The sequence below is a fragment of the Ascidiella aspersa genome, chromosome 8 (genome assembly GCF_963924565.1).
Source record: "Ascidiella aspersa chromosome 8, kaAscAspe10.2, whole genome shotgun sequence".
Taxonomy (NCBI): domain Eukaryota; kingdom Metazoa; phylum Chordata; class Ascidiacea; order Phlebobranchia; family Ascidiidae; genus Ascidiella; species Ascidiella aspersa.
In genome coordinates, this window is record NC_139454.1 from 451,694 (window position 1) to 473,666 (window position 21,973).

A 21,973-nucleotide genomic window follows, 5' to 3' on the forward strand; every position below is an offset into this window, starting at 1 on the left:
TTTTTCCGAACCTTAACCTAACCCGAACCTGTCAAGAAACTGGTTCACTCCAGGATGACGTAACAACTTGTATTTTAAAGAGACAAGTTACGCCATGCGCGGAATTTTATGAATAAAATATGAATAACGATTAAATAAAACGAGGATTTTTCTTGATATTTTAATAATGAGTGCTATTTTTTTAATACTATATGTAACTTAGATTAAATCACTTACAGTTCAAAGATTATATTCTCTACATTTATTGACCCACATTTTGAGATTTACCGCAACTTATAATGTATCCGAACCGGAACTTTATGAACCGGTTCTGAAATAACGACTCGAAACCGAAACTGAACCCGGTCCTGAAAAAACACTGAACCCGAACCGAACCGGAATCAGAATTAGTCCAATGGTTCGACTCCCTGATTTTAATCTTAGCTAAAGCTTATTGCTTGGCATTGTCCATGCTATTCTTGGATGTATTTTATTTTGCATTTTTATTATTTTAAATATATTTTTTACTATTGACTTGTACAGATAAACTGACGATGTTATCCATTTATTTGGAAAAATGCGTATTTACATTAAAAGTTTTAGACCTTGCTGACTGATTGTTGTTCGGAGCGGTTCGCTTCTCAAGTTAGCTAAAGTTTATATAATCATTGATTATTCAAAGTATTATAAGTCGTAAATATAATAAAAATGCTCTCATCTAAACCCAAACCCGCACCTGACTCAAATAATGTGCGTTGATTTAATAAATGTGGTAGGATTCTAGACCAGGGCCCTTAAATCAAGTAATTGACTTTACGTCATTATCCCTAACCTGTCTCACTCAGTGTATATGAACCAAAGCGAAGCGGGCAAATAAAACTTTTATTAATTATACACATTAAGCATCCTGGTCAATAAACATTGACAATCGTCAGTTAACTGTATGATTTTATGTAACTTACCTTTTAAGCGTGCCAATCTTCATTTTGCTGCTTTAAAATATACTTTGTGCAGAAGTTTTTCCGCTAAATTACAAATTTATGACGTAACCATGTTGACATTTTTATCCATGATGTAACGAAAGTTCCCAAGTTGCTTGTCATGCATAACCGATCATGTCTAATTCGCCAGGTAATTCATTTTAAAGATAGTTTAACCTTTTATTTAGTTGAAAATAAATAAAATGTTGAAGTGCAATATTAAACTTACCCGCAGCAACTTCCAATTTGACAATTTTTTAATTTGTAAACAGTTTCTAATAACAACTTTTATTCCTGACGTAATTTTTAAATTTTATTTGCCGTCACATGATTTTCTCGGGATTTCCCTAAACTGATAAAAATATTTGTTTTTTACGGTTTTATATTAGAAATGCTACTTTAAAAGGTTAAGCGGGTATTTATTAAATCCAATAAAAATATATTCCTGGAACGGTCGAAAAGCCCTTTAATTCGTATCTTTATTTTCCATGTATGATTTTACCAGCTTGACTAGTTAAAAAAACAATTTTGAAGACACCCTTGCGTAATTTTGAAACTTATCTTCATGTTTAAATAAAGTGCGAAGAAGTACATAGAAAGAAACCTCTTTATACCTTTTTTCACAAACAGGGTACACCCACTAAACGTTTCCAAATACATATTTCTGCCAAAATTTACACGTTATTTGCCTCCGCCATGATCACAACTGAATTATATCGCCTAGCTTTGACCAGTTCCAAGTTTCGCGCGCTTTGTCGGTGGGGATTGGACAGAGGCGCTTTCAGGCACGACGCGGCAAGTCAACAGTCAGACATGTTTCGTCGCGTCGAGTCTGAGGTCCGGTGGGGATCCAGCCTTAGGCGACGTTTTTTGACCGTATTTTACATAAAAAGTACTGGATAAACAAAAAGTTTGGTAAATCTGATTTGAAACCAAAAGTCTGTTTTTATCACGACCCAGAAATGCTGTAAAGGTCGAGAGCCTGAGGTTGATGTTGGAACCACGACGCAACAAGTTAAGTTTGACAAACATTAAAAAGGCGTGAAGTCCCGGAGAGAAACTTTGTGTAAAACTTCAGCATTTCCTTAAAAAAGCGAAAATCGCCGCAACATTAAATATAAATCTGCTTCCCAGAAAACTTTTTCTTTTTCTTTAAACAACATTGGGACGATGGGTGACGTCACAGCGTGACGTGATGACGTCAACAATACTCAGTGATGACGCCACTACATCTTATGCACTGGTTTAATGCCGAGGATTGCGAAGCAGCGATCCATGACCTTCGCAGTGGCTTCACAGAGAAGGAGACGATTGAAGTGGATTTTGACGACGTCACCTGAAATACGTCATAAGTAGGTTACGTCATAATCAGAAGTGTCCGATAATATCGGATTGGATGTGCCGCACGATACCAGGGATGGATCGGGCGACATTATCTTGCCTGAAATATCGGAACAAAATGTTGTACCGGTCTTCCTAATAAATCAAACAGTAGTTTTTTGATTCTAAACCAACTTTTGATAATTTTTTTACTGACCGAAAATTTCTAAAAGCTAAATACAGTTTTTGTTAATTTTGTAACGATTTTTTTGCATTTTGTAAACGATATTGATTGGAAATAATTTGACAAATTATGACCCAACTTGTAAATTTTGATATTTTTTAATAATCGCCCTATTTAAGGCACCTGACTGTCGATCCTTCTCGATGCAGTAACAATTGTCGTAGAACTCTGTGAATGACGTCGAGAGCTCGTATATGAAGTCACAAAGGAGGTTGGGCGTCAGGTCTTCCTCCACGCGACCAACCACTTCCGGGAAGCGCAGGATGTGACGTAATAACTTCAACTCCTTCGGGTGCTCCACGTGCACGCCGCTGGGGGACGCTAAAGAGGGGAACAATTACCCACCAATAATCCCAAACAGGACAACAAATCCAGTGCCAAACAGCGGCACCCCCCTGCGAACTAAGGCGTCTCAATGTCAACACAAAAACGGACGATGCCAGACTGACGGCCCTTAATCGTCCCATACCCCCTATCTATAGTTCCAGGCGTTATTTTGGCCATTTAGGGCTTATTCCGATGAATTTAGGTCTTATTCAGGCGATTTCGATCTTATTATGTACTGAATATTACTGCGTATTTGGCTTTATTATGTCGTTGGTCTTAACACTGTGGTTTTATTGATTTTTCTGCTTTAGGTGTTGTTGCTTTATGGGTATTGTTGTATGTTCATTCCACTGTACCCACCGTAGCATTTTTGCGCGGCAGAATCCAATTCTTCCTGGGGAACTTTTGCAACTCGGGCGATCGACCTGCGAGGAAAAAGTTGTTAGGGAAAAATCGGGTAAAACATATTGTTTCGATATTATGAGGCAAATATCAAGTGACGAACTCATAAAATGGGCAACATTCAAATCGTTATAACGATTTTAGTGAACAAGTAACGATATTATCGGACGAGTGCTAATACTATCGATGTCGATCCAATACATCTTACTTCACCCTGGTGTATGCGTATAGGACAGTGGTTCTTAAACTGGGGGGGCGAGAAATTGACAAACACTTTATGAAATATGACTAACCAATTAAACCTCAAGGCGAAGTGATATTTCCCTGCTACTAATACTCCAATTAAACATTTGGTATCCAGAAAACAGTTACATCCTTCGCATTAGTGCAAATTACCTGGAAATAAATTGCTGTTCTGCTCTATTTTTTTTTTTTTTTGAAACAAGGTGGGCGTGAGTTTTGTTAAAATTGTAAAAGGGGGCATGTCCCAAAAAGTTAAAGAACCTCTGGTACAGAAGGTAGCAATATATTTTACTTTATCCTGGTGTATGCGTATAGGAGGTAGGCGGCCGTGTTTCCTCGATCGTCCAACATTTTGTCGAAGGAGAAAACGTAATCGTTGATTCTGTTCTTGGACAGATCGGCGTATTTTATGCAACCGTAGGCCACCGCCTCCTGCAAAATATAAAGAAGAGGAGGTTTAATTTCAAGGCAAGGTCTCAGTTTTTTGGTCTTGGTTCATTTGCGTATTTGTATTTTTTCATATTTTGAATAAATAATTCTTAATCAGGAAATAAGGTGGCACTGTTTGCAGCAAGTTTAAATATAAAAATGGTTGTCGCGACGCTTTTCCCAAAGTTTGCTAAATTGCTTTACCTCCAGTCGAACTACTATTTTGATAAATTTACCTTTTAAATAAAATAACTTTAAGGGTGATGGCAAACTATAAATGAATTTCCTACTTTAATCTAACATCCGATCGGCACCGATACCACCCCAGTATCGGACGATACCACCCCAGTATCGGAAGATACCACCCCAGTATCGGACGATACCACCCCAGTATCGGACGATACCACCCCAGTATCGGACGATACCACCCCAGTATCGGACGATACCGCCCCAGTATCGGACGATACCGCCCCAGTATCGGACGATACCGCCCCAGTATCGGACGATACCACCCCAGTATCGTCCGATACCACCCCAGTATCGGACGATACCGCCCCAGTATCGGACGATACCGCCCCAGTATCGGACGATACCACCCCAGTATCGTCCGATACCACCCCAGTATCGGACGATACCACCCCAGTATCGGACGATACCACCCCAGTATCGTCCGATACCACCCCAGTATCGGACGATACCACCCCAGTATCGGACGAGTATCGGACGATACCACCCTAGTATCGGACGATACCGCCCCAGTATCGGACGATACCACCCTAGTATCGGACAATACCGCCCCAGTATCGGACGATACCACCCTAGTATCGGACGATACCGCCCCAGTATCGGACGATACCACCCCAGTATCGTCCGATACCACCCCAGTATCGTCCGATACCACCCCAGTATCGTCCGATACCACCCCAGTATCGTCCGATACCACCCCAGTATCGAACGATACCACCCCAGTATCGGACGATACCACCCCAGTATCGGACGATACCACCCCAGTATCGGACGATACCGCCCCAGTATCGGACGATACCACCCTAGTATCGGACGATACCGCCCCAGTATCGGACGATACCACCCTAGTATCGGACGATACCGCCCCAGTATCGGACGATACCACCCTAGTATCGGACGATACCGCCCCAGTATCGGACGATACCGCCCTAGTATCGGACGATTACCAAAACTTCCACTGGGAATCGGTTACGATCCGATATTATCGGACATCCCTGTTGTGTGTTACAAGAGTCTGACCTGGGCGGCCTTGAGTTCGTGGGGGGTTAATTCCTTGTCCCTCCCCCGGTCCGCCAGCTTATCCGCACAACGCTTCAGGCCTTCATCGAGGAGATCCACCAAGCGGACCGTCTCGCCTGAGCGCGTTTTAAACTTCTTTCTGGAAACGGAAAAAAAATTGGAGAAAAGACGGAAGCGGAAAAGCAAAATATTGTTAGATTTATCTGAATAAAATTATTATTGTCGGGTAAATTACCGTTTGTATAATTTAGTTTCGTTTGTGCGTATGTCATTCAACTTATCATAAAGCATCAAAGCACATGGTAAAGGGTAAAGCCGGTTTTGTAAAAATAATTAAAATAATTAAAGTTTCAAGAAACTATTTCAAGGTTGTTGTACCTGTCTTCCCCGAGCACCACGCCGAACCCCACGTGCTCGACCCTTGTGACCTTGGGATCGTACCAACCGACAGAGCGCGCCACAGAGTAAACATATTTGAAGTGGCTCGCTTGGCCAGAGTCTGTGACGTAGATCAGAATATCACCTTTCTCATCCTAAACACGTAAAGTATTTCAGCAAAAATAGCTGGAACAACATCAACGTTGGAATAAGACCAACTAGTACAAATACCTGATGGTCGGAATAGCGTCTAAATCAGCGGTTCTCAACCATTGGTGGGCCATGGAAACTTTTTAGTTGGGCCACAGACCAATTTAAAAAGCTAGATATATTAAAAAAATTAGTTTTATTTGTGTCACTATTCCTAATTTTACAGGAATAATGGCTTGGTGAGGAATTGAGTAAGAATGTAAATTATTGTTATATGCTCCGTTATATTTTGTTCTAAACTTTTTTTATAGTTTGTCCATTCATAAAAATTTTTTGGTCCACAGAATTTTTTTCCAACGAAAATGGGTCACGAAAGAAAAACGTTTGAGAAGCACTGCCCTAAATCGAAACAAGTCATAAATCCGCAAGAAAAAGACTCAAATGGTCAGAATCAGGCCTATACAAAAAAAATCACATAAATTTGCTCGCTAAATGTTGATCTTTGCCATTTTTAGCTCAGCTGTATTTATGATTAAAAAAGTTAATCCGCGAGAAAAAGACTCAAATGGTCTGAATCAGGCCTATACACCATTTTACCTAACCTCAAACCCCACCCCTAAGTACATTGCTTTTCAGGAATTGAACATTTTATTTTGATAGAAATGACCCGACTCGGATTTAGGTTATTTCTAAAATTCTTGTTAGCAACATTTGTAGAAACAATCAACTCACAAAGACCCTTTGTTTAATACACGCGAGGTCGCTCGTGTCATAGGTGAATCCCCCGTCCGACTTGACTACGGTAAGCGGAAATTGAGAATCTTCTGGAAAAATCAACTTTCTTCCCTCTTCGGTCACAACGATTCCTGCAACATAGAAAGCTTACTCGCGCGGGAAAGTCCCTGGGACAACACTCTCCTGTTACTTTGTAACGACAGAAAAAACCTTGCTATGACGTGACATGAGAGTCTTGTGATGGCGTCATCTTAAGTATTATATTGACAGGTGCATATTCTGTGACCTACATTCTATATCGTCGTAAACAGCAATAACAACGGCGCAATTTGCTATTTTTTTACTATATGTTTTGAAAGGCTTTTTACCAAATTTATTTTTTTGTCTACAGCAATCGTCACAAATAAATGAAAAAAAAATCGTAAAAAATACAATTTGGCAACGAATTAACTTCCAACCCAAACTATAAAGTTTGCAACTAACTTTTTTTACGACCAAAACTAGTTTTAATAAATTTTAATAAAACCTTGTATTTTAATCACGAAGTAATTTATTAAAGGCGCTTCGCAGCTTTCCAAGGTTGTTCTTACCAGCTTGTTCCAACTCTTGCACGACCTGAGGCATGAGTTGGTGGTAGAACGACTCTCCACGTTCATTTAAACCCACGATTCCCAACCTCGAGTAGATGAGGTTGAACTCGCGCCTGCGTCGGTAAAATCGTGCGGTTATACTCACCATCAAACATATAAGCCAGGGTTTTTTAAACCGGGCTAATGGACCCCTTGTCCCCCTGGGGTGCGTGTACTACTTTTAGGGGTTTAAAACGGCTTAAAATAAGTCTGGTGTATTAATAAAACATGGATTTTTATCAAAGAAACTAGTTAAATTGAAAAACCCTTTGCCGCCTTCTATTCAAGTGTATTTAGACTCCATTCCAGTTTTACATTAGTTAGATGGAAAACAACAGATTTCTTGTGACTTCGTGTTTCATGACATCAGTTTATGACGTCATCTTGAAAATTTCCATACCGACCCTGGCCCAAGCAAACCCGAAGATGTTTGTTATGGTGAATAAAATTGTGAAGGAAAATTAGGATCTTATTCGAGTTTATGTTTTAGTCAACAGAAAGCAAATTAACGCCCGTTGTGACGTAACTTATGACTTTGTGACGTAACTTGTGACGTTATGACGTAACTTTTAAAACACACAAACCTGGAAACATCGCAGATGAGATTCCAAGCTTTGATGAAGTCGGGTTCCTTGCTCTGTAGCGCCACCACGCAGCTGTAAGCTCGCTTCTTGAACTCGGGGTCATCATCGAAACGTTTCTTCGATTGTTTGTAGAAGGCCTGACATTTGCGAGTTAGTTATTAAACCACGGAATTAATCATTTTACAGTTTATAGAGCGACATAAACACAAATTCAACAATTTTTAAACTTCATAGAATACTTACTTAGTAAACTATATAAAAACATCCTTAAAATTAAAAGTTGCGATTTCTAAAAATACGTGACTTTATACAATTTTGTATGCACAACACAAAACAGTGATATAGGACCTGTATAGGATGCCGAAACGTCGATTGATTATAATAAAACTGCTGGATGAGCAACACTCGGTTATACATTTTGTCTGGCAGCAATAGCTTATTTCATAAAACAGTGACTTTAGTCAAGTCATTGACTTATGTCATTACAACACAGATTTCCGGTAAATTTCTAGAAATGCTATTTAATACTTGGGAGAAAACAATGTTAAATATTAAGCTCGTTTACGCAACAGGTTGTACAAATAAAAGGTCTGCCGCGAAACATTATTTTATTCTATTTTTGAAACTTGAGCGTGCTTAAAAAACAAACACGGAAGTGGTGAGGACAGCCAAGTTTCGAAACAGTGAAACAAGTCCGTAAACGTCTCCGTCAGGGTTTTGGGTGGAAAGGCGACGAGTTCAGTCACCTGCAAATCTTCGATCGGGGGAGATTCGTCTTTGTAGTTTGGAAACTTGTCGATAAGATGGGCGATGAGCATTCCAAACTGGGTCCCCCAATCGCCAACGTGGTTCAACCTGAAGGAAAGAATAACATACAAACTGAAGAAGATCGTGGAATAAAGAAGACCTGGGTAAGCCATGGTCGGCGGCTAATTCTGGCCCTGGTTTGAGGGTAATTTTAAAAGTATTTTAGGCAAAATAAGCCCCACCGTTGTAAGGCATCCCCAAACAATCCTATCGTTACCAGCTTGTCAAACAAGGATTCAATTACGCATATATTACTTCCTGACGATCCGCTTTCGGTTTGTTCAAACACGACGGTATGTAAATATTTGAGACGACACCCTCACTTTCGCTATCGTTAAGCGCGCTTAGAAAATGTCCCTGTTGCAACTGGGTAACAGCTTTCGTTTAAAATCAATCATACTTTATATTACGTATATTTCGGATCCCCCTTTTAACTCGGCCCTCCAAAACATTTTTTGTTTCTCCTGTTGGCCGCTGTCAAAAACCACCCCTGAAATAAACAATGATGTACATAGGAACAGTAACTTTATTATATCTACATCTATTACCATATTTACCAACATCATAAATAAAGCTATAAACGTTTTTTGTTAAATTTTTTCACCTCATAGTAGCGGTAAAATTACGCCGGAACAGTATGGAAGGGCATTACGGTAAAAACATTTTATAGATTCGCAATATCGGTAAAAAAAATGTTATTTAAAAAACAAATTACCAACCCTTCCCAAGAATTTTACTAAGATTTTAGTTGCATTTTAGTTTTCCTGGACAGTGACCTTAGCAACTGGTCTACGCAAGATCAGCGCTGTCAAAAGCAAAAAACACTAAATATCGTCACCAAATTGCAGAAATATAGATTGCGCATGTGTATGAGGGAACGTATGCGCTTTTCGGGGCTCTATTACTTGGAAAGTCACAAAGTACTAATCGTAGTTACTTGTTTTGTTGCGACGTCATCTCTGGAGGTTTCAATGCGTTTCGGTAAAAAAATTGTTCATCGTTTAAAACTTATCTACTTTCACTCCTGCCATAACGACAATTTCATAATAACATTTGTGTGATAATGTGCCTTTCGTGTTTCTATAGGGCCTATTAGACTAAATGTCCACCAGAAAGCTAAATTCCATTATCAACATTAAACTTTACATTGCATTGCAATCACCTGAGAACATCGTGTCCCAAGAACTCAAATAAGTTGGCCAAACAATCCCCGATGATAGTTGAACGAAGATGACCAACGTGCATTTCTTTGGCAATGTTCGGCGAAGAATAATCAATAACAACCTTTAAATACAAGCAATAAAAATATAATATAGCACACTGCATTGTTTGCACCTGCTATTCTTATCAGCTTTGATTTATGTGGTGAACAAGGTCATGCACTTATTTTTAGCTTTTCATATTTTGGTTAAAAAAAAATTTGGGGGGAATTTTGCTGAGATTTTGGCAGCAACATAGATTTGAAACTAAACTTTGCTATTTACAAAATATACGGTTTGCAGGGGAATAACATGGTCTTTGTATGCTTATTCTTCTGATTTTACCAGATATTTAAATGTGAGCAAATAAGCGGTATCCATTAATTTCACATCAAAAAAAGCTGTCATTGGAAATCATTTTAAAGATATTCAACACTTTCAAAAAAACCTTGGTATGTTGCAGTGGTTTAAAAACTGTTTTTCTGGTTGTTAATTTGAAAAAGTAATCGCAGCCTTCTCAAGTGATCACACACAGAGGTTGGTTTAGTTTAGCTTAAATTCTGCTATTCAACAAATGCACAGATTAAGTTCAAAAACCAAGAGAACTTAAACTTACCCTTCCAAGTTTTCCCTTTGGTCTTTCTAGAACGACCCCGTTAACCAACAAATCGGCGAGTTCTTTGCATAGAAACGTTGAGCTGAGGTGGATGTTAATGAATCCGGGGCCAGCAATGCTCGTCTAATTAAAAACGTATTGTTTTTAAGGATTACAAATATCTGCATAGCAGAGCAGGTTTAATTTAACATTATATGCTTTTATTATTTTAAGAGACCTGTACCATTTAAATTAAATATGAAAAAATAAAATCCTCTGCTGTAGTTACACAAGTAGAGACCTTTGGAAGAATTTGAAAGAACATTTCAGTTCCTCAAAACACCTTAAAATCACTTGAGGTAAAGCAAGTTGGAAAAGTTAATCAATGAGTATGGCCGACAAAATGACGACTTCAAGTTTAGTACTTTACATCTCATCTTGTTTTTTTATGTCTTAACTTATTTGAATGTACTCGTGAAATTGCAGTTTTTTAGAGACAGGGGTGTCAGGCTAAAAAATTAAATAAACTAGAAATTAAATTTAAATAACTGTAGTTAAAAGAATGAGTGGAATTTTTACATTCTAACAGTCTTAAGTGAAAGCAATAGGAAACCCACAATTCAGAGGTTATTTTTAAGTTAAATATATATTTTTTTATAACATACACATTGGACAGTATACAAACAACTTTTCAGACCACAATATTTCCATAAAAAACTACAATATTTTTACTAAAACATGCTAAAATAACTGACCTTGTCAATCAATGTCGAAGGAGGTAAGTTTTGCAAAATAGAGTCTGCAACTTGTCTTGGTGATATTTTCGTTCCCTGGGCCTTTAGCGCCTAAATATTAAGAACATAAATACTTGGTTTACATTTTTTGTCAGAATAATTTTAAATATCCTAAACTAATTCAGGGGTAACTGTTTTTATCCAGAATTCACAAAACGGAAAGTTTATGTGATAAGAAACAAAGCCCATACAGAAGTAGGAAGCATTTTGAACATTTCAAATAAATCTTTATTCATTTTCAACATCATTCATTTTCAAGATGTTGAAAATAAAAGTTAATGTTTTTTTTTTAAGAAATGGTAAACAAACATTGTTTAATACCTAAAACAGTATGATTCATAAATTAGCAAAACTTGAGCACTTTTCTATTTCTCTAGCTTTCCCAACATTATGAAGTATTAGTTGAAATGTGTTTAACAAAAACTAATACAAGATAGAAGTAGAACAAAGGTGGATTAAATGACTTTAGTAATTATCAAAAACTATTTACTCGACCTGTACAAAACTAGGCTTGCTACAAAGAAAACTACAAAGACTGAACATTTAAGAAAAGGCGAGCCTTAACAACAATTACCGTGTTGATAATATTTTATGTTACGTCTAACCACTTACCCCAGATATTGCCATGGCGCTGTTGCACTGGTAATCCCCAAACTTTTCGTTTCCACTTATTGTCACAGAAACTGGAGGAGAATCCAGGGTTGGAAATGATTTTACGATCGCTTCTTTAAAGACCTTCGTTAGTTCAGAGACAATGTTCTTTAAACCTTTCTGATTTCCAACATCAAGCTTAATCTTCTTTTTTTCAACTTCTATTGCCTAAAAATGTACTGTGCTTCAGTCATTTTTAATCATTGTTTAGTTCAGGGTTTAGCAAATTTGATTAGCAAGTTGCTGGGTTGCAAGTAGGCCAAAATTAATTTTTCACCAAACTTATTAATAATATAATTGATTTAGAGATCAAACGATATATTACTTTTTACAAACAAAAGTTTGGTACGATTGAGTAAACAACTAAAGTATTTTACAACAAAACAATATTTACATTTTTTAAATGGCCAGATTGGTAAAGGAGCTTAGCATTCATTGTTTTCAATTCCTCGATGGCTTTCGAAGTCTCGTTGCATTTATAGTTTCCCGACTCGATTTCATTTATTTCTTTCAGAATCCTCTCTGCTTCTTTTTCCTAAACATTAAATTTTCAGTTGGACATTAAATACTTGAATTACAGGAAATTTAAACCGTGCATATTTAAAAAATAGTTTTCTTCTTATTATTGATTGGATTATGATCCTGACCCGCTAAGGGCATAACTTGGCACTAATCTTAAGCATATCTTACCACTTTTTCCACAGTAATGAAACGAGTTTTCAAAATTAAAATTGCAAGTATGAAATAAATATTAGAGAATAAATATATAATAATAATACTTGACCCATCCAAACCCTACCACAATTAACTTTGGGGTAGGTTAAGCAATATTATTAAATAATATAATACCTTTCCCAAACTAAAACAAACGCTAACCCACACCCTAACCTAAATACTGTGGGTTGATTTAATTGTTTTAACGCTGAGGATTCTAGACCAGCGCCCCTTAATATTTTCGTGAGTATGTTGCAAGAATGTTTACAAGTAGACAAACTAATTAACTTGGAGATCATACGTTTCAAACAGTAATTCAAAATAAATAACTAGAATGTAAAATTTCACCTGTTTAGACAAAATATCTTCAAGATTCTTTATATTGGCGGCGCTAAGAGTTGAGGAATTCATTGTCAGAAAATTTAACGTTTTTTTACTTCCAAGACTGAAAATGTGGAAAAAATATTCACCAAAAAAAAATGTTTCCACCAGACCAGAGCAAATTGTGGGGAATTCCCCATGACGCAATCGCAAATCACCATGAGCAATTCAAAATTATCCAAAGCGGTAGAACACTGCGTTGCAATAATAGTTACACATAAACAAAAACAGCTGTAAATAAAGTGACTGAATTGACAAATCAATTTGCTCTCCCGTAAAAACTTGAAGAGATTTTGCGATCAAAATAAAATAAAATTTAAACGACTTAAGACATGAAAATACCAAGAAAATGTAAAGTATCGAACTCATTTTTTGTGACCCCACTCATTGTTAGATTTTTCTAACTTGCTTTATCCGTAATAATTAAAATGTTCTCATAAATTTCCAGGGAGTCGAACCGGAACCGAAACGAAACTTTATGAACCGGTTTTGGGTCAATTTTTTCAGAACTGTAACCGAACCTGAACCGGTTTTTATAAGATTTTAAGGAGCTGAACCGGAACTGAACCGAATATTTTGAAAATACCTAAACCTTAACCGAACCCGAACCTGGAAACAAAAGCGGTTCGCTCCTGCATGACGTCACAACTTCTATTTTACAGAGTCAAGTTACGCCATGTTCGAAATTGAATGAAAAAATATGAATATTGAATAAAAAATTGTTTATTTTTTATTTTTTTAGATATTTCAATAATGAGTTGCTGTATTTTCAATAAGTCACGTAATTTAGATTAAATGACTTACAATTCAAAGATAATTCTTTACATTTATCGACCCACATTTTGAGATTTAACGCAAATTATATTGTATCTGAACCGGAACTTTATGAACCGGTTTTGAAATAACGATAATTGAACCGGAGCTGAACCGGAACTTTTAAATTCCTCCGACCGAAACCGGAACTGAACCGGATTCCGAAAAAATCCTTGAACCCGAACCGAACCTGAACCGGAAAAGTCAAACGGTTCGACTCCCTGTAAATTTTCTCTCGAAAGGAACTTGTGGTTAAAAAGGCCTATTTTTTTTAACAGAGATTAAATTAATCACGAATAAAACTACATGTATAAAAAAAGGAAAAAGTAATTTAAATCGCAGCAAAAACATGCTATTGTACGAAAAAATCGTAAGTAAACAATTTAATGCACTTAATTCTGTCATTAATTACACAAAAAGTGGATAAGACGTTTTAGCAAACGAGATCAGTCCTTTAAAGCAATTGTTCCCAAAGAATGGGTTGCGAAGAGCAAAAAATGGATCACACATGGATAATTGATTTCACCAAAAAATGAACTGCTTTAAAATTATCTGATTTTTCTTTCTAAGTAAATTCGTTTTATTCTAACTCAGACCAATTTATGCATTGTACGAAGTTATTTGGCTTTATCTTGTTGAACTAAATTAAGGCGTCATAATTAGTTCGGGTTAGTACAGTTAAATTTAAATTATCAGTAGCGTGTTTATTGCTTTAACAGCAAAAGCAACGTGCTTCAATTTTTAAAAAGTCAGTCTCTTTGGCCCTTAGAATTTATCAATTCGGATAGGGTGTTGTTCTACACATGAAAATTCAATTAACAGGTCAAAGTCGTCGGAATTACCAGCAGTGCTTTAATGCATTTAAGTCACTTTCTTAAAAAAATGTGGAAATCTTATTTTTCCCCCCAAAAAAATTAAAATGTTATATGTTCAATAAAACATATATACACACATATATGTGTTAATAACTGGAATCTAGCCCTTCTGAAGCTGCTTTTGACCAACGATTACGGCTTACGTATCATAGTACACTAAAAGCCATTGCACACTCACCGAATCTGTCGATCAATGATGCAAGCGGATCAGGCTAGAAAAACAACTAGCCTGCAGTGAGGTTCGAACTCACGACCTCAGTTAAGCAACATAGCTCAGTTGGTAGAGCGACGGTCCCGGCTTGACCGGAGGTCGTAAGTTCGAACCTCACTGCAGGCTAGGTGTTATTCTAGTCTGCCCTGCTTGCATCATGGATCAACAGATTCGGTGAGTCTGCAATGGCTTTCGGTGTACTAATGTTGTATTGATTTAAGCCTACAAGCATTTAACGTTCTAAAAATCTAGCGAAGGGTTTTGTGCCCGAATTGCAAATCGAAACAAAGTTTAAGTTCACTTTATTTAAGAAACTGTTCCTGGGTTGGATCCAAAGCTTCATCTCAAACTTGAGGCTAACGACCTTGACTTTCTTAGTTTATTATTGTCAGTTTCTATTTACACAGCCTTTCAAGTTCTTCTCAGATTTGTTACCTCCCACATATTCTGCTTCTAGTATTTCTGTAGCAAACGTTTCAAGAACAATACAATTTGCGGATGTATTTTGGTGTTCATCAAAATAATTTGCAAAGTAGGAAATTTCAAATCTTGAAGTTTATAATGTCAAACAATTAAACTCATATCAAATTTCTCAAACCCTCAAAATATTAAATATCACAAAATATCACCAGAATCACTTAAATTTTTGTTATGAATATTGCAGTTAAGTTCAGCTAATAAAAAAACTTCGTGTTTTTGAACATAATGACTGGAGATTGTAGTTAGACGTAGAATCAGTATCAAAGCCCATGCAGAAGTAGGCAGCATTTTAAACGTTTCCAATATATCTTCATTCATTTCCAACATGATGTATTTTTTGTATGCATTGACATTCACTCTATTTCGCGTTTTCTTTGTTACTTTCACTTTTATTTTTCGAATCCGCAACCTCGGTCTGGATAGAAACGGTGCTTCCCCGTTTCCGGTAGTGGGAAGTCCCCCGAACCCCCCTAGACACGCTGATGGTGTCCCCCCCGGAAGTTGAGGGGGTCGAGGGGGTCGAGGCCAGGTCACATGACCTACAGCAGGGCCAAGGGAGCAGCAACTTCCGCCAGGTGGCGAAACAGAGCACCAGGCAGCTGAGGTTGAAGAACTGGTCAAGGTCAAGAATTAGAATCGTGACCTTGAAGAAATAAAAGTAATAATAGTTTAAATCACAACAAAAGTTTAAACTAAACAGTGTGCATTGTTTGAGTCACAATGGGTGATGATATTTAGATAGTGACATTGTTTAATTGTTCGAATAAAACAATACGCATTATTTACGTCATAATGTGGTTATAGAGAAACGAGATAACAGAGTCAAAGCAGTGGTAAAAATTACGCACAAGTTTTAAATAGAATTAATTATTTTTTTTGGGGGGGGTTGGTTTGTTGTCCGAGGTCAAAAATACAACTTACTTGCTTGCCAGGAGAAAACTTTATTATTTTACGTTTCATTTTTCAATTTGAAGTTTTATTTTTGCCACAAAGACTCACTCACCAATTCTGGGACGAGGGTCTTTATCAACGTCACAATGATGAGACAAGAGATGTCTGTGAAAGCACAAAGCGCAGCGAGGATGCAGCACTTGGTCACAAGAAGGCGTGTGCGCTTGTACCGACCCGCGTGTACCACAACAGGGAGATCCCCCCGCCAGTACCATCGCTTGATGACGAGCAAAGCGAACAACGTCAACAACGAACCTAAATGATTGACAGCTCAAAGTAATTGACAGGTTAGATTGATTGACAGATGAATGTGATTGACATTTTAAGGTAAATGACAGTTTAAGGTGATTGACAGCTCAATTGATTGGCAGCTCAAAGTGATTGACAGTTTAACTGATTGACAGATTAATGTGATTGACCAGTTAAGGTGATTGACAGCTTGATGTGGTCGACAGCTCAATTCATTGTTAGCTAAATGTGATTGATAGCTTGATGTGTTTGACAGTTTAATTGATTGACACGTTAAGGTGATTGACAGTTAAAGTGAGTGACAGCTTAATCTGATTGACAGTTTAAGTGATTGGCAGTTAATTGATTGACAAGTTATATGATTGACTGTTCAATGAATTGACAACCTACATGATTGGCAGCTCATAAGGTTTTTGACCTTTAATCAGAAAGTCATTTCGGTCGCTCATAAAATAAATCACCGATCTTCAATGAGGAACAACCCTGGTGTGACGTCACAATTACCTTGCACGACGACGGCGGAAATGACGCCGGAGAGGGCGGAAGCGGAAAGTCCCGAGTCGGAAGTGACGCATAAGTTGTCATGTGACCACTTTTTCAATCCGATTATGACGTAGCCGCTAACAAAGGCGATCGCGATTAACGCGAGGGTGATGCGGCTCCACCTAACGGAAAAAATATTTTATTTTTATTTTGGTTTAGGGACACCTAGCGGCCAAGTAGAATGAAAGCAGTAATATAATTATATTTCAAAAATTATTAAAATTGATTTTAAATTATTAACAGTAGTTGTTTTCGAAAAGCGCTTACTCACCATTTGACACCGGGAGCCGTTAGGTGTCGCAGTTGAGGCGTTTCGTATAAAACGTGTTGACGGAACCAAAGGAACAACGACAGGAGGGCGAAGCCTGGGTAAAAAAATAACTAAAAAAATAGACTTTTAACTTAAAAAACAGAACATAAAGCAATAATAATTTTAAATCGACTGATAAAAGGTTTGGAGTCGTTCTTGTCACGATTGTATGCAAATTAGCTGCCCTTGGGACAAACGGTGGTTTGTTTTACGTCACAAACATCTCTTGTTACGTAATAGTCTGTCATTGTGGTGAGCGTCTCGCGTCACGCGGAGCCTAGCGGAACTAAGTGAGATTCGCGGCAAAAATGCAGGAAAATTGGAAATATTTTCAGTTTTTGTCGCTTGGTCGTGCATCGCAACGAAATGTATTGAATTTTAAAATAAAATGGTCATTATTTTTCTCACGTCACTTCATTGATCGTTTATTTAAAGATTTAATTAGAACTATTTAATTTCGAGGTTGTTGAATAATTCAAACTTTTACAAGGAATGGACAACTCTAAGGTCTGACCACCGAAGGCCGGTTATAACATTTTGCGTCAAAAAACAATTGATTAATTATTATTGTTAAACCAATTAAAAATAAATAAATAATAGAACCAAAATATTATAGTAGGATTTATTATTGCTTAGTTTGAAATTATATTAAAATTTAGTTTTCGTTTGCATCTGACAACATTTCAACTTTATATTATTTCTTATCTTTCTTTCTTGACTTGATTATTATTGAACAAAGAAAAATTTTCATAATCTAGTCATTCAATCGTATTTACCTTAAATCGAGGAAATCTGCCACAGGACAACTTTTGCGTCCCCTGGTCTAAATGTTACATTTTTACATCACAAGTGTAATTATTACGTCATAAGTGTTCACCCGTGAGATGCAGGAAGCGATTGGCCTTTGCGAAGTCGCCGCACTTTTCCCCTGTGACGTCACTGTAGAACATCACTTGCGCCAGGATGAACTTCCCGATGCTTGCAGCTGTGTAGGCCGCCACCAGCAGCAGGAGGACTCCGTTGTAGATGCGAGTGCTCGGAGACTTGGTCAGCCCTAGAAACCTTCGGCGTCTGCCAACAACGTTCGCGTGAGTTGGTTGTTTATATGGATGTCCAAAAAATATCGGATCGGAGCCGATTACCGGTGACAAGCGGTAGTATCGTTACTCGTCCGATACTAGTTGAGTATCGGTGCCGATCCGATACCAAATTAATATAATAATTCCAGCCATGATTGGCGACACAACATAGTGATTGTATGTTAAAAGGTAGTTTCATCAACGAATGTTAGTTTGACAACTATTAGTAACTGGACAAGTCAAGTTAGGGCTGGAACACAAGTATTCCCAACAACCTAATGCAATTTGAATGACTTATTTTACTGGAAACATGTGTTACTAGGTTTTTGACACATTTCCCTCTTGCAGAATATTGAATGCTCGTCCATACTTTTGTCAAATATCCTAAACTTTAATGATTAATTTTTGGGGATATTTTAGTTATTTTAACGTTTAAGTGTTTAAAATTCACGAACGTTTCAATTATACCTTTGTCCAAAATGTCTTGTATTCGATATCCCTAGTTCGTGTTACCCCATTGACCCATTATTATTTAAATATTCGCTATAAATCCTTTTTTCGTCGCCTAAACGATTTGTTACCAGCAATTGCGGATTTTGCGTCGAATATATTACAACATATACCCTTTATTACGTCATCAAAAGCATTAAACAGTCATTATTCGGTTTATTGCTGAGGTAAACAGCGTTTTTTGAAAAATGCAACCAATAATACTTAAAAGGAGCATCAAAGAGTTGGTGGTAAAACTATAGTTGCTTTTCAAACTTATTTACAAAAAGTAAAGTGCATTGTTTTTCGGTTAAAACCTTCACTGAAGAACAAGCGAAAGAATTTTATAAATGACCAAAATTTTAAAACTATAAAAATGCCAGCAACCAGGAAAACGAATTCCCTTACATTTTTAGATTAAGTGGAACGCGTTCTTTGCATATTTTGTGCCGGGGCAGGTTTAAAGGGGGACTTCGAAATATCATTTTACGTGAAATTGGTTGAAAGTTGAGCAATTGTGGAGCTGCTAACGACCTCTGCAATGCATCATCGTTATTGAAGCTGTCAAACAACCGCACGCCCATTAAACCTTGAGACGGACTTGATAAAATCACAAGAAGGAGTTTAGCTGTCCCTATCATGTTCCCAACCAAAGCAGTGGTCGCATTTCCCTAAGGGCCTGAGTTCGAACCTCACCCAAGCTGGTCTGTTTTTAGTTTATTAAGCAGTTCGCATTACGAAGGTTGTGACTTGTAAGCATGTTCGATATTATCGAATCGCACACGATACCAAGTGGTTGTGTCGGTTCTCGTCCGCTTCTATGGTGGCCCATTTGATTTAAATAAGTAAAAGCATTTCGGCTAAAACATATACATGTAGAAAGTTAACAACTGAACGTAACGAAATAATAAACTGGAAAAAAAATTACGATTTAAGGTTTCAATCGCATTGTTTTTTATTAAGCGTAGTAATTACGTCATTTGATAGCGAATCGAACCTCGGTACTTGCTGTAATTTTGTCATTCAATTCTCATACTTGTGACACAGTAACACAATACCAAAATGTGAGTTAGTTTTGGATTTGACTGAGCGAAGAAATAAATTACAGTGATATATTCTCTGTGTTTGATTCAGCTTCCCCGCACCCCCTTGGAACATTTTTCGCACACGTTGCAAGCTATCAACGACTAACCATCTTTTTTCGTCTGCACAAGGCCAAAAAAAATGTAAAAAATAGACAGATCCTAAAACTTTGCTTGTATATCCTGCAAATCACGAAAAATATATTTCAATATTTACAATAAAAGTGGATCTTGTTTTAGATTTCAGGTTTTTTGCACTGTCCGGCAAGATTTCGCGGAAAGCCAATTGTTCTGAATCATTGTTTACGCCAAGCTTGGACAAACGGTGTCTCTTTGTTTGGTAACAAACGCGAGCGCTTGTAATCGCCGTCACGCTTCGTTTCACCCGAAAATTGGCCCGGTTTGTCACGCTCGACTGCACATTCCTTCTTGTGCCTTCAAACCAGGCCGTATTATATACAAGGAAGAATTTTAAGTCGTTTTTTACCAAATTTTTATCTCCCTGAAGACGCTTTGTAAGCGCATTCCATAGCAGGGATGACTTGTATGTTAAACCACTTGTAGATTTGTAAACAAGTAAATTAGATCGGTCGTTTTGATATTTTAACAATTTCTCGGGATACGTTTAAATGTTGACAAACACCTTTCATTAGTTCGGGGTTATCTGCAAACAAACTTGAACAAGAATATATTTAAGGGAAGGTCTGGCTCAAGTCGAATTGAAAGTAGAATAATTTTTTACTGAAACGCAAAATGCCTCAAACTCTTACGGCACAGCTAACTTAAAGGTCTATTTAGGTCGAAGATGTAGTTTTTTCTTCGACAGTTGTTTATCAATGCTTATCCTTATGCGCAGCAAATAAAAATTACTTACACTAACAATGTTTACTGGCCTAGGGTATTATAAGCAAAGTCAACCCTTTTTTACCAGGAATTACCTTGAAATGATGTGGAACACGAGTGAAACGAAGAGATAGGTAGATCCCACCAGCATTACGCTTTCCACCACAACAAATCCAACCCACAACTCCCTCGAAATATTTGCTTCTTCGCTAGTGCTGTTCGCAGTTGCGGTGCTTTCCCGTGGGTATTCCCCGGTTTGGGCGGTTGTGTATCCCATGTTTATTTTTTTTCATGCAGATGGTTTTAATTGCTGCTGGAAAGAATGAAGTGCCCATTAAACGTGGTTACATTCCAACAAGGCTCTCAACTTTGTGAACGCGTCAAGTTTTTCTCACCTACACACATAGCTCTGCTCAGCTAGATTTATTATAATTGTTGTACTCGAAATTGAGAAGGCTAAATTAACGCGAATTGTTATTCACACTACAGCAGGGGTAAAGTAGAATGTTTTTCTTACAGGAACTTTCAGTGATGACGTCACAAATTTACGTCATAACTCGACTAAACGTTTGTGTTAACTATCGCAAATAAAAAAGAATAAAAAAACAACACGTCATCAAAAAAAGATATTTTTAGCAGGTGGTTGTTTTCTAATTTAGCTTCTCTTTATCATTTTTATTCCAAAAAACTTTTTATTAATAAAAAATAAGATTAACAGGTAAACAACAACAGGCAGCATACCTAAAGTTCTAAAAACAATTCTCGCTCAAAACGCTTCCTACTTTGTGGTAGCTTTGATATTCATTCTAACTACAACCTCCAGCCAATAACTTAAGAATTATTTGAAACAGTCACAAAATGCAACCTACTTCTGTACGTCCTTACTGAGTCCTATAAACTCCAACAATTCTTGCTCCAATGCTTTTGTTTACGTTTCAACTTACAGCAGCGAGCGCCGGCTTCAGCTCAACCTACCTGAACAACTAGTTGTGCGAATGAAGCGGGGTAGCCACTTTATAGTGAAAAGCACGAAAAAGGCAAATTGTTCACTTGCCGCCAGCAAACTCAAGCTCTTTCTGTTGGCTTCGATCACAACGGTTTGAAGGAATTTGCTTCAAACATGGTTTAAGTATTTTTTTTTTGATTTTTTTTTTCAATTTGTTTAATTGAAAGTTATTATTATATTTTTTTATTTCGTTAACCGATTTTTTATACAAATGTGGATATTTTGTGAAAAAACA

At 37.3% G+C, this 21,973-nt stretch overlaps 2 protein-coding genes across 5 annotated transcripts in view; both read right to left on the reverse strand.

Moving 5' to 3' along the window:
- Window positions 1–12,901, reverse strand: part of LOC146134744 (arginine--tRNA ligase, cytoplasmic-like) — a 68,530-nt gene extending 55,629 nt beyond the window's left edge. Inside the window, exons 1-16 of one of the 4 annotated variants that reach the window (XM_083396345.1) lie at window positions 12,775–12,901; window positions 12,107–12,247; window positions 11,674–11,880; window positions 11,023–11,112; window positions 10,289–10,411; window positions 9,636–9,757; window positions 8,413–8,521; window positions 7,667–7,803; window positions 7,044–7,156; window positions 6,451–6,584; window positions 5,569–5,723; window positions 5,191–5,329; window positions 3,788–3,927; window positions 3,211–3,275; window positions 2,647–2,844; window positions 2,130–2,295 (exon numbers count right to left, since the gene is read on the reverse strand). In XM_083396345.1, coding sequence (XP_083252471.1) covers window positions 2,186–2,295; window positions 2,647–2,844; window positions 3,211–3,275; window positions 3,788–3,927; window positions 5,191–5,329; window positions 5,569–5,723; window positions 6,451–6,584; window positions 7,044–7,156; window positions 7,667–7,803; window positions 8,413–8,521; window positions 9,636–9,757; window positions 10,289–10,411; window positions 11,023–11,112; window positions 11,674–11,880; window positions 12,107–12,247; window positions 12,775–12,837 — 2,046 coding nt within the window. In that variant the 5' untranslated portion in view covers window positions 12,838–12,901 and the 3' untranslated portion in view covers window positions 2,130–2,185. Of the gene's footprint in view, window positions 1–2,129; window positions 2,296–2,643; window positions 2,845–3,206; window positions 3,276–3,787; window positions 3,928–5,190; window positions 5,330–5,568; window positions 5,724–6,450; window positions 6,585–7,043; window positions 7,157–7,666; window positions 7,804–8,412; window positions 8,522–9,635; window positions 9,758–10,288; window positions 10,412–11,022; window positions 11,113–11,673; window positions 11,881–12,106; window positions 12,248–12,774 lie in introns of those variants that run through there. The other 3 variants (XM_083396346.1, XR_014501631.1, XR_014501632.1) reach the window with 3 other exon arrangements.
- Window positions 12,902–15,215: 2,314 nt separating this feature from the next.
- On the reverse strand, window positions 15,216–21,040 carry LOC146134746 (uncharacterized). The gene is made up of 6 exons (XM_083395828.1): window positions 20,828–21,040; window positions 18,117–18,310; window positions 17,201–17,294; window positions 16,891–17,051; window positions 16,190–16,392; window positions 15,216–15,829 (listed from the first exon to the last, which is right to left on the reverse strand). Exons 1-6 carry the CDS (start codon window positions 21,007–21,009, stop codon window positions 15,545–15,547), a joined length of 1,119 nt encoding a protein of 372 aa, XP_083251954.1. The 5' UTR covers window positions 21,010–21,040; the 3' UTR covers window positions 15,216–15,544.
- Between the last annotated feature and the right edge of the window lie 933 nt (window positions 21,041–21,973).